The 13,209-nt window shown below is 43.5% G+C and overlaps 1 protein-coding gene across 1 annotated transcript; it reads left to right on the top strand.

The window, feature by feature from the left end:
* The first annotated feature begins 9,922 nt into the window (after nt 1-9,922).
* On the top strand, nt 9,923-12,476 carry LOC111866658. Its single transcript, XM_033752367.1, has 2 exons — nt 9,923-10,077; nt 10,291-12,476. The coding sequence occupies exons 1-2, from the start codon at nt 10,011-10,013 to the stop codon at nt 11,775-11,777; spliced, it is 1,554 nt and encodes a 517-aa protein (XP_033608258.1). The 5' UTR covers nt 9,923-10,010; the 3' UTR covers nt 11,778-12,476.
* The last annotated feature ends 733 nt before the right edge of the window (nt 12,477-13,209 follow it).

The following is a 13,209-nucleotide window of genomic DNA, read 5'->3' as shown; positions in this document are numbered from 1 at the left end:
AATCACTGCAAGGAGTAGCCCAAATACCATGAGACGCAACAAGAACAGCCTCCGAAGCAAAGGAACGGGGATGCACCGTTAGGCTATTCGGGACGAACAGCCTTAAGGAGGAGCAGTGTGACATGTTGAGCTATGGATCACCCCTACCTCCCCAGCGGTACGTGGCGGTAACGTAACGCTCGCGTTACTACGGTAATAGGCGAGTTCCCGCCCCACCACTCCCCTCCGCGGTGACGTAACGCGCAACGCTACGTACCCGTAATCAACTTCCTACTGTGACGTGGCACTCATTACGCAACCGGTAAGCACCGCAGCTATATAAGTGAGCTGCACAGCAGCTACCAGTCAGTTCTAGTGTGGCTACCGCAGAGTTGTACGGTGACAGCCGCCGAGTTATAATGTGGACATCGCTGAGTTAAGTAGTCGACGAGCGAGTGTGTTATCAGCAGTTCTCCAGTCAGCCGACTATAGTGGAGTATAACAACCGTCGCGGAAAGGAGAACCGGACGGGTGTGTAATTGTGTAATTGGGAGTGTGTGTGATACAGTGATACACAGCTTCCCTACTGTAAACATGTAGACTACTGAAGACAGAGTGAACTGATTTGCGCATAGGGTTATAAGTCGTGAAACCCCGCAACAGTGTTAACAGATAAATGTGATTAGGGATATAAAGTGTGAAACCCCGCAACTGTGTGATAATTAAATATAGCCGTTATTTGTAGATTGTTAAATAAACCCAATTAACCATCTCTACGGCGTCTTCGGTAACGAAACACGTTACAGTATTTAACATGCATATGTAGCTTAAAACTGATTCGTGGTTCACATGATGAACAGTGTATGCAGCAATAAAAAGGAAAAAGAATAAAGTAATTCAAATTTATGTAAGATTTGAGACTTTCACGGCGGTGACTATGAAGAATGCAGACTTCTGGGATTTGGCACCGTGTATACGATGGGGTACTCAAATGAAACCGAACTATTTTTTTTTGTGGGCAAAGCTTTTTTAGTACCGCGTTTTGCTGCTATGAGCGCATAGAGATAACATTCCTGAGTCGATAAGCCGACTACCTTTGCTTCAGAAGGTAAGGTCTAGTTTCGGCAGAGTTTATAGTGACAACTGTTTCGTTTGATTGTCGTTTTTGCAATGGCTGATTTTCGTGAACAGCGTGCGGGGTGAAATTCTCCTTCTTGCTCGGGAAAAGTGGAACAGAAACTCTTGAAATGTTAAAACGGCGTACAAGGACGATGCTATGGGGAAAACTTAAGTGTCTGAGTGGTTTTCCCGTTTAAAAATGGTGAAATGTCAATTGATGACAAACCTTGTTCTGGTCGTCCTTCCACGGCCCGAACACATGAAAATGTTGAAAAAATTCGTGAAATCATCAAGGTAGATCGATGACGGACCATTGAAGAAATTGTGGAGCTGTCGGGAATGACTTGGAGCCCAGTGGCCAGATTTGTGGCAGTCGGGTGACTGATTTTTCCATCATGACAATGCCCCTGCTCACACAGCTCTGTCTGTACGACAATTCTTGACCAAAATGGTATGACCGGTATTACGCCGTGGTGGCAGGGGGCGTGGAGGTATCCCTCCTTGCCACCACATCTTACGCTGCAAGGGGTTAACACAATAATCCTAGATTACCCTCGGCTAGGATTCTCCTGATTCTGGACTTCCTTCGTTACCTGAAGCTGCCACCATCTATTTTATATCTTAAAGGGGTGAAAAAAGAACCAAGGGCCGTGTAGCGCGGTGGTCGAGCGTGCTCTGTTGGTTGGCCATTTCTTCACTGTCACCTCTTATTATTGGCGTAGAGTGGGCGTCTCTGGTCTGACCCGCCTCTCCCTATCGTCTGTCACACCACTTATTATCCTCTACGACAGGGATGGATCGGATATGTCACCGCTGTCGCCAATTTTGTCTTAGTGACGGGTGTGGGTGGAGGTCGCCCTCCACTGTAACCACTCATTACGTCTTATGGGGGCGTTGATATAAAGGCTACTAAGCGCTGCCTGCGTGGCAGGTGCCTATCCCAGTCCATTCCTAGTACCTCCCCTTCTGTCGTTGCATTCGGCTGTTGCTGCCTTTGGTTTTGGTAGCATCCTCGGGATCGGTCGTGGAAAGGTTGATAATGGAGGGGAGAATCACAATCCCGGTACATCCTGCTCTAACTACTAACTACCCTGCTCTATTTACACTCTTATTTATAATATTTACAATATTAACAAGGCCGACTTTCAGTCGGGACTACGTAGTGACTTTACTTTCATGCTATGCTTCCTCATGTTCCCCCCTTCGGGGGGTAAGGGCCTTGAGCTTCTCTCTCTCTCTCTCTCTCTCTCTGTTTCGACTCCTGAAGCTTTGCAATTATTCTTCGTTCGACGTGAACCTTTTTCCTGTCTCCATTTCCTACTACTCATTACATAATTCTACACTATCATAATACTTCACCCTTACGATATTTTAACCCTAAAGTAATGCATATTAAAAGCCTACCTATAGTTATCCAAAATCCATGGTCGCCACTATGAACAACAAATATGCGTCCTCCGCATACTACCAGTAATCATAATACACTATTACGACAACCATGTCTACCACACTTACCCTTGCCTGTTACTTGTTATATTATTTTTCTTATTTTACCCTAAGGGCTCTCCGGGCACACTTGAGTTTCTTTCAACATTTTACCACAACACTTTTATCAACATTAATGTTTAACAGCATGGCTAATATGAGTAAAGTGACTTACTTTCGATAAGAGACGCAGGCTAGATTCCACTAATCGTAAGACGCATCTTGAACAGAGCCTCCGGCTGACAACTGAATATTATGCTTTTGATCAGATCCCTAGTCTCCTAAATTCAGCAATTTATATCATAAACTTGCTGACTCTGCAGTTGACGAAAGAGGGAGGTTAACTCCTCCTTTCGTCCTCAATTTCGGGGTGGATGGTTTCCATTGGCTACCCTTTGGCTGTGGGTGTGCTCGTGGTCCTCTTTGCTGCTTATTTAATAATATTATCCTTTACTCCAGTGTCCCTCCAACGCGACTTGCAGAAGTTCTATTGCATATTCTGCTAAATCAGGCATTCTTAACCTAGATTGCCTGTCCAGGTGTTGAAATACTAATGTAATTGCTGTAAAACGTTTGTCGCAAGTCTTGAAACATTTAGGCAAAGCATTTTGACTTCTAGTCTCAAAATTTCGGCGCAACAACTCCTGTTCCTCACCCTCCATACTCACCCGACCTTGCCCCGTGCGACTCTTTTTTTGTTTCCTCGAATGAAAAGAGACATGAAAGGAAAAAACGACGGAGGCGCTGTCAAGCATCTCAAAAGATGAATTTAGACAATATTTTGAAAAATGGAATAAAAGACTAGACAAGTGTATTAGTGTAAGTGGATAGTACTTTGAATGGGATTGAAGGTTTGTGCTTAAATCTGAATAAGTAAGTTTAAAAAAATAAGTTCGGTTTCTTTTGGGTATCCCCTTGTATGTGGTGTTAACCGACATTTCGGATGAACGTATCGCCTCCATCTTCAAGGTAGAAGGAAAAATATAAGAAATCCCCAAGCGAAGAGACCTAGGTGTTGGAAATATACACAGCTATGTGAGAGCAGTGAAGGAAGGGGGAAAGGGCACGTATACAAGTGAAATCAGTAGTGTGAGTGGGGGGAAAGGAGCTGGGGCAGGCAGGGTTTTTCTGTTAGGGGAGAAAAAGGCAAGGTTAAAGGCTGGGCACTAACCCTTAAGCTGGGGGGCGGTTGTTATTGTAGTCGGTCACGGCCTGTGTAGCCTTCTGGATCTGGCGACATATCCCGGGGGGGTTAAGAGAACGATGGGAGGCTTCCATGATTTGCTGAGACATATCCCCCTCTCTGTTCATATTTTCTGGATGCAGTTCAATCTCAATGGCCTCCCTAATGATGCGATCCATATAGCGGGTCTTGGTGGTGAGGATGGAGGTATTCTGAAGCTGAATGCGGTGTCCCAGATCGATGCTGTGTTCAGCTACGGCCGACTTTTCCGGATGTTCATTCATTCATTTTTATTGGTTTCAGAAATCCACATTTTGCAATACAGCCTCCAGATATAGAAGTCAAATTATTTGTATAAAAGTCAGTAATACTATAATTTAATATTTAACTACATACACAAATTATGTACATGTCCAACATACCATATAAAACTATATTAAAAATTTAAGACAACGTAAGTTCCCCAACAGAGTAAGCAATTCAATCCATTGTTGTATACGCGTTATTGTTGTATAAGAACTATTTCATTTGGTAAAGGTGTTGCATACGCTGTTATTTCATTTGCATTTACTCTTAATATGTTATTTCATTAGCATTTAATTTTAATAGAAATGTAACAGAAATGGTAGCGGCACATAATTCGAGATGCAGTCGAGATAACCAAGGGGGTCAGACGCGTGACCTCCGTTTTAGGCAGCTGTGGCTGCTAAGAGATCACGTACAAATCCAGGGAGCGAAGCCCACACAAAAATAGGCGAGACATAAGCAAGCAAACTAACAGAGCCCAGCTCTGAAATATTCCTTACGACTGGTGGTGTTATTAAAACAAAGAATGAAAAGACAGTCTGATGCAGACGGAGCGAGAGACTAGTCGTTGACCGAGATAGCGGCTAGGTAGAGCCAAGACAGCCTTCCCTCCCTGGAACCCTAGCTATCAGTCCTCAGGTGTAGCGTACATGTGTAATCTACAGAAGTTAGTTAATAAACTCAATTTGCTGATTACACCACTCTTGTCGGATCAAACGATCTTCCTCTGTCAACCCGCATATCCAGCGATTTCCACGCGCGCCCAGCCTAGGAAGCACCAGACCTAGACCTGACTTGTGCGCCGGTAACATACACGATACGCCAGCGCCGGGCATCCAGTGAGGAACTTCGGGATACAACATAAATTTTCTGGTGTCAGATGTGCGGTCTTGGGGTTGATTCGAGTGAGTGCACGGAGGGAGCGTGAAGCTGCAGGAGAGAAGCTAAAACTGAGGTCGCGAAACTGCAACCGTGAAGCTGCAAGAGTGGCGCTGATCTAGAGAGCTATAACCAGACGGAGGCGTCAGAACGAGGCATCAGAACGAGTCATCAGGACGAGTCTTCAGAACGAGTCATCAGAACGAGACATCGGAACGAGTCATCAGGACGAGTCATTGGAACGGGCTGTCGGAACGAGACATCGAAGCGGACAGGAACCAGTGCAGTGGGCTGATCGCGTAACGGTGAGTTTTTGCTCAATCTCCAGGCCAGTCACGCCCAGTAGCTCCAGTACCCCGATTGCAGAAACCCGTAGACGAGGAACCATGGCCGAGGAGTTTATAAGTTTAGGGGAGGTGCTAAAATTGATACCCCATTTCAAGGGAAATAAGAACGAAGTTGTGGCCTTCATAGCGAATGTGGATACCGCTTTCTCCGTAATAAACCCTGACCAGGCAGACACACTGTATAAGTTCGTCCTGAACCGCATTAGTGGGGAACCAAGAACGTCTATAATACACTGAATTCTTGAGGATTGGACGGAATTAAAAAAAAATTTTGAAAAACTCGTATGTCGAAAAGAGAACGCTCGACTTCCACGCTAGCCAACTCTTCAGGTCGAAACAAGGCAAAGACGAGAGGGTGTCGGAATGGATCCAAAGGATTCAAACACTGGGTTCACAGTTTCGTGAAGCCGCCCTGCTAAATAGTACAGAAGGGGCACGGGAAGGGATACTTGATTTATCCGACAGATTAAGAGATATCTGTTTCTTGCAAGGCTTGCACTCGGACCGGATCCAAACTATAGTCCGAAGTAGGAATTATAGGGACTTCGACGAGATAGCAGAAACAGCACTCGTGGAGGAAAGCGCCACCGTATCGAAGCAGGATAGGTTTAAATATGAGGGAACCGGCCCAAGCAGGTGCAGTTCGTGTGGGAAAATGGGACACACGAGCAGTAAATGTTATAACAAGGAAAGAAGGGAGATGAGAGCTAACCCAGTTATTGCAAGGAAGCCAGCAGATAATACCAAAACCTTTACTTGCTTCCGTTGTGGAGAGAGGGGACTGGTTGCCAGACATTGCAGAAGGCCGCCGAGAGAGAGGGAAAGCCCTAATCCTGTGAAACTGTCGGGAAACGGGAGGTGGCCAACGGAGAACAGCCGTCCAACGGTCCCCTCTACTCAATAGGCTGTACCGACAAGAATCTTTGCGAGTATGTGGGTTTGAACCTAGATGTAAGTAACGAAACCCGGTTGTACCTACTCCTTGATAGTGGAGCTGACGTAAGTATCATGAAAAGTAAAAAACTAATCGAAACGGTCGCCTTCGAACCCAGAGACAGGGTAAAAATTAAGAGTGTAGATGGGTCGGTAACCGAGACCCATGGAACGATAGAAACCAGAATAAGAGAGGGAAGTGTAGAAGTTCCCTTTACGTTCCAGCTGGTTAGTAAACAGGTGGACATTGTGTGCGACGGGATCCTAGGAAGGGACTTCCTTCGTCAGACACAAGCAAAGATTTGCTACAAAACCGGAACTCTGACGTTTCGGCATGAAGGTTTTGAAATTCGGTAAAGATTACTCAGCAGGAGGGAGGGAGAATGTGAACAGATAGAACAGAACCGTGCTGTCAGGACAATAACCCTACCCAGACGATCTGAGGTAATAGTGAAATTGCAGGTCGCCGCAGGAAACGCAACCGCAGAAGGACTACTTGAAAAGAGGGAGGTTTTAGATGGAGTATATATGGCACGATCCCTGACCAAGGTTGTAGATGGATACGTGTTAACCAGTATGCTAAATAGGAGGGATGATGAGGTAGAGATTGAGGAACCGGTGGCTGAGTTGAGGGAAATTCCGGAGGTTGTGGCAATACCTCCAACTGATACAGAGAGAAAAATTGGGAAATGCAGAGACGAGGATGTCTTGGAACAGTTGAGGACTGAGCACCTCAATCCCGAGGAGCTTTAGTCTCTCACCAAGATATTGTAACGTGTCGGCAAACCAGAGGAGTAATTTCTATGGAAACGCTACAATAGACCGTTACAGAGGAGACAACAATTGCTCCATTGTAGTTCTAACAGGAGTCTCCATGGTTATAACAGAGGGTTCGTTGCCTAACAGCGGCCAAGGTTATAAATAGCCCAGCTTCAGCGAGAAACAGTCAGTCTCGGAAGAGCCAGCTAAGGAGCCAGCCGTGATCAAGCCTTCGGAGAAGAAAGTCTCGGAACAGACTCCGAAGTAGTTAGTCTCGGATCAGTCTTCGGAGAAGAGAGTCCAGTGTCTCGCCGAATATTGTGAGCAGTGATTGTAACACTGCAAGTGTAAATGTCTGTAAAGTGTGTGTAAGACGAGCGAAGGAATAAGCTCGCTATATCAGAAGACGGCGTGAATTTATTTGTCGCGATATACGCCCAATACGTGACAATATATTTAGAATATCAAGATGTGTTCTGTGTGCCAGTAGACCAGTTAAGCTGCACTAACGCAGTAAAACATTCTATAAATTTGGTACCGGGGACGTCACCCTTAAATACGAGGCCCTACAGACTCCCGGAGACCCAGAAAGAGGAGGTAGACAGACAGGTCACGAAATTGCTACACGAAGGGATCATAGAAGAAAGTGATTCCCCGTGGAACATCTCTATCCTAGTGGTAACCAAAAAAGGGGGCGCGAGTGGTGAAAAACGATGGCGAATGGTCGTGGACTTTCGAAGGTTGAACGAGAAGACAGTGGGGGATGCCTACCCGCTGCCGGACATAACAGAAATTTTAGATCAGTTACAACAAAATAAATACTTTTCATGCTTTGGACATGGTAATGGGGTACCATCAGATCGAGTTAGAAGAGAAAGATATAGAGAAAACAGCGTTCAGCACCAAACATGGCCATTGGGCATATAGGAGGCTACCTTTTGGGTTAAAGACAGCCCCAGCCACATTCCAGCGGATGATGAATACCGTCCTTAGTGGGTTAACTGGAACGCGATGTTTCGCATTTTTGGACGACATTGTTGTGTATGCCAAATCACTAGAAGAGCATGATATGAAATTAGGAGAAATTTTTGAATGGTTGAGGCGATACAAATTGGAGCTGCAACCTGAGAAATGTGAANATTTTTGAGGAAAGAAGTGAGCTACCTTGGGCACGTAATCACTGAAAATGGGGTGAGACCCGACCCCGCCAAGATACGCGCTTTAGAGAATTTTGAAACCCCCACCACCGCGAAGCAATTGAAATCGTTTCTCGGAATGGCAGGTTACTATCGGAAGTTTATCCAAAACTTTAGTAGAATTGCGTCACCCTTACACCGGTTATTGAAGAAGGATGCAAAGTTTGAGTGGACGGAGGCACAGGAGCATGCATTCCACAGGTTGAAATCCAAATTAACAACCCAGCCCATACTCCAGTACCCTGATTTTTCGAAAGAATTTATCGTCACCACGGATGCGAGTAACGACGGTCTAGGGGCCGTGTTATCACAAGGGGAGATAGGAAAGGATTTGCCGATAGCCTATGCGAGCCGAAGCCTGAACAAGGCTGAGACGCATTATACCACCAGCGAGAAGGAGCTTCTTGCAATCGTCTGGGCGGTAAAATACTTTAGACCCTATTTGTATGGTCGCAGATTCAAAATAGTAACCGACCATAAACCACTTACTTGGGTAATGAATGTCAAGGACCCAGGATCAAGGTTACTCCGGTGGAGAATTAAACTGGAGGAGTATGATTTCGAGATACTCTACAAAAAGGGTTCATTGAACACGAACGCGGACGCACTCAGTCGGATAGGTAGTTTGATGAAAGATGACAAGAGGGTCGATTTGGACGAGGACACTAAGAAACAAATTCTGTATGAATTCCATGACGCACCCCTGGGTGGGCACAGGGGCATGAATAAGACTTACAAGGCGATCAAAGAGCGTTATGCGTGGGCTAACATGAGACGAGAAATCGAAGACTACGTGAAGAAGTGCCGAAGTTGTCAGGTGAACAAGTTACTAAAACCCAGGAAAAGGGCTCCGATGGAGATAACGACTACGGCGGATAATCCATTCGACAGGAGTAGCCTGGACATAGTAGGACCACTGCCAGAAACTGAAAAAGGAAATAGATATATTTTAACCTCTCAGGATGATTTAAGCAAGTACGTGATCGCCGCACCGATGCGCCACCAGGACGCGGAGACGGTAGCTAGGGAGTTTGTGACGCAGGTTGTTCTCAAATATGGGACTCCGAATACGGTGTTAACTGACCAGGGCGCCAACTTCCTCAGTGACGTGTTTAGGAGCACGTGCAAGATGCTTAAGATCAAAAAGATTCAGTCGACCGCATTCCATCCGGAATCGAACGGCGGACTCGAGAGGAGTCACCGTGTATTGGCAGAATACCTAAGACACTATGTGAAAGAAGACCAATCGAACTGGGACGAGTGGATACCGTTTGCCATGTTTACGTATAACACGACCGAGCACTCAGCCACGGGTCACACACCCTTTGAATTAATTTTCGGTCGCAAGTCCACTTTACTCTCAGCACTGGCAGACAGCCGAAGTCCCCAGTACAACTACGACGATTATGTAGCAGAGTTAAAAAAGAGACTACAAACAGCTCATCAGGCTGCTAAGGAAAACTTATTGTGGAGTAAAATCAGAAGCAAGGAACATTACATTAAGGAAACTGAGAGATTAGAACTCCACGAAGGAGACAGAGTATTGCTGTATGCCGAGACAGTGCGACGGGGGAGATCGAAAAAACTAAGTTCCCAGTGGATAGGACCTTACGAAGTTGTAGCTATAGACAAGGTCAATGTTACCATTAAGAGGGGAAAGAGAGTGCAAAAAGTGCATGTAAATAGGGTGAAGCCGTTTTACTAGGAAGATAAGGGAACTAGGAAGATAAGAAAGTTCAAAAAATATATATATATCTATATCTATATATACATATATACCATGTGTGGCAACAAAAGAATAGCAGCACCAACTTTCTTTTGCAGATGGGAATCCAAACGATAGCGCTGATAGCGTGGACGGTATGGATGGTTATAGCAAGGGGCGTGGCGTCAGACATCGACGACTTAGGATATACCTTGGAAAAGTACAAGGAATCGCCAGGTATCTATTATGAAAACATAGGCCAGGCAAACTTCTACAACACGAACTGGAGGACCATAGTGTATGTGGACCTTAAACAAACCGTCAATCAGTCGGTAGGAATAGAACAATATATTAAGCACATAAGCAGACTGTGCCACGAACTCGCGGTAAAGAACCAGACGGAGTGTAATTATTTCCATGACATAGCAGAACGTAAAATTCGACAGATCAAGGGGACTGAAAAATTATTGCTAGAGGTAACTGATCCAAAATACAGTGGAAAACGCATAAGAAGGGGAGTACTTAATTTCGTTGGTGAAATTAGTAAGATTCTTTTCGGAACTATGGATAATGATGATGCTAAATATTACAATGAGCAGATACGACACTTTGAAGAAAATTCTGATAGCATGACGAACCTGTTGAAACAACAGTTGTCTGTAGTAAAATCCACTCTAGGGGCCATAAACGAAACCCTCTCGGATATGGAGTACAATGAGGATGTCGTAAAGAGGGGACTATCCCAAATTAAGGCGTATGTAGAATCAGTGATTTCAAATACCACCCGAGTTACTGATGCTTTGGCTGATAAGATTACGGTAGAAAGCCACATTGCACGCGTGAATGAGGCATTGAATACTCTACAAAGAAGCCTCGATGTAGTGATTGATAGCATTATCAACGCGAGGAAGGGAATTCTGCAACCGCAAGTGGTACCCCCCAGCCTCCTGATGGACGCCTTAACACGAAGTTTCCCGTCTTTTCCTAAGGAAACTATGGCTCCCTTCCCCTTGAGCAAAGACTCTATAAACTTACTGCTTAAAATTTGTGATATACATGTCTATTTGAGTGATGGTATATTGGGTTACGTGGTAGAGTTACCACTGGTGAACAGAGGAAATTTTAAGATACTCAAAATGACTCCAATACCAGTAGCGCTAGACTTAAATAAGTTTCTGTATATTGATACTGCTGAATCCATGTTGTGCCTTGATCAAGCAAGACAATATTACTTAATGTTAACCGAAGACGAGCTAAGGCAATGTAAAACCAAGGACTCCAACTCATATGTGTGCAAACAAAAACATCCTTTAATGTCTAGCCATGTACATGAGTCTTGTTACATTAGGCTACTGCAGTCAAATGAGAGGATCCCAAGGAGTTGTGAAACTAGAATAGCGAAATTAACTAATACTGTATGGGTACAGTTAATGAATAATGAATGGATATATTTCTCCCCTTCCATAGACAGTGTAACAGTGCTATGTGACGGGAAGGAACCTGCTGACGTGTTGCTTACAGGAGTGGGAAAATTAAGTATCAATAGTGGGTGCAAAGGGTATAGCACCTCGGCGTTGCTGCAAACCAGTTTTACTGTAGCCAGTAATTCATCTGTGAAAGGAGGAGACCTGCTCACGCAAGTCCCCCTCCGATTTGATTGTTGTGAGGAACTCAATATGAGGGTCAACCTTAGTAGCATACATTTAGATATGAAGTTCAAGCAAATTGTTTCCCACTTAAATGATTTGAAATATGCTAGTTTCAAGGTTTCCGACCTAGAAAAGGAAATACAAGAACAAGAATGGAAAAACAAACACATCAGCAGCCATATATCTTATTCTGTAATGGTATATATTATTTTTGCAATTATTGGTCTGCAAAACTGAGCATGGAGATTTAACTTCTGGCGTGTATTGTGATTATGAACTACATTATTTTGTTCTAACTTTTCTAAATGTAGTTTAACATGGCATACTATTCCAAATATATTACACACAAGGTAGTGGAAGTAGGTTTAAATCCTTAAAGAGTTGTCTACATGATGCTAATCTACTCACACCACTAATTATTCTAACAATTCGTTTCTGCAATTTAAATATAATTTTACTTTTTGGGTCGCTACCCCAGAAAATTAAACCATACTTCAAATAAGCATGGAAGTGAGCAAAGTAAATACTCCTAATAACCTGTTGGCTTGTTACATCCCTAAGGGATTTTATCATGTAACAGACTTTATGAAGTTTTGAGCTTAAGAACATCATATGTGATTTCCACTCCATATGTTCACAAACATGTAAACACAGAAATTTCGTTTCACATTTCTAGGAGATCTCCATTTTGCCAAATTTGATTTGAGGTTTTATCAAATCTCTTTCTTGTCTATTATGAAATGTCATTGCTATTGTTTTCTCAGCATTCAATATAAGATTATTTGCATTGAACCATCCATATAACTCGTTCATGACTTTATTTATCTTTTGCTGCAGGATATGTTCCTTTTCAGCTGTTACCAAAATATTTATATCATCTGCAAACAAAACTATCCTCGCCTCTTTGATATTCAAAGGCGGATCATTTCTGTATAATAAAAATAATAATGGCCCAAGCACTGAACCTTGTGGTACTCCATATTTAATTTCTCTTGGAGCCGATAAATAATTTTGCCATCACAACTTATTTCAACAACTTGCTTCCGGTATGCCAAATAGGATTTAAACCATAAGTTTGCCACACCTCTTACTCCATATGTTTGCAATTTAGAAAGTAAGAAGTCATGATTTATGGCATCATACGCTTTAGTTAAATCACAAAAAATTCTGACCTGTTTTTCTTTATTCTCAGCTGGTTCCTGTATATTTGCTAGTAAAGAGTAAACTGCAGTCTCAGTCAACCTATTGATCCTAAATCCATGTTGGGCCTCTGTTAATATGGTATTTCTTGTCAAAAAGGAGAGTAACCTATTCTGCATCAACTTTTCCAAGATTTTTGAGATAGCACACAAAAGGGATATTGGTCTATAATTTTTCATATCCTTCTTGTCTCCCTTTTTATGGAGTGGTTTTACCTTTGCTATCTTAAATCTCTCTGGGAAAATACCTGCTTCTAGAGAGGCATTATAAATGTGGGCTAATGGCATTTTAACCGCTTCTATACATTTTTTAACCACATAATCCGGTATTTCATTGGTACCTGCTGAAAATTTCCCCCTAAATTTCTTCACAACTTCTAATATCTCGTTTTCTCTCACTGGACAAATAAACATGGTTTCATTACAGGTATTTATTCTCTGTGGTGCTTTACAGCACAACATTGCACTAT

This window comes from Cryptotermes secundus, unplaced genomic scaffold (assembly GCF_002891405.2).
Source record: "Cryptotermes secundus unplaced genomic scaffold, Csec_1.0 scaffold2030, whole genome shotgun sequence".
NCBI lineage: Eukaryota > Metazoa > Arthropoda > Insecta > Blattodea > Kalotermitidae > Cryptotermes > Cryptotermes secundus.
This window is presented reverse-complemented; position numbering and strand designations above follow the sequence as displayed.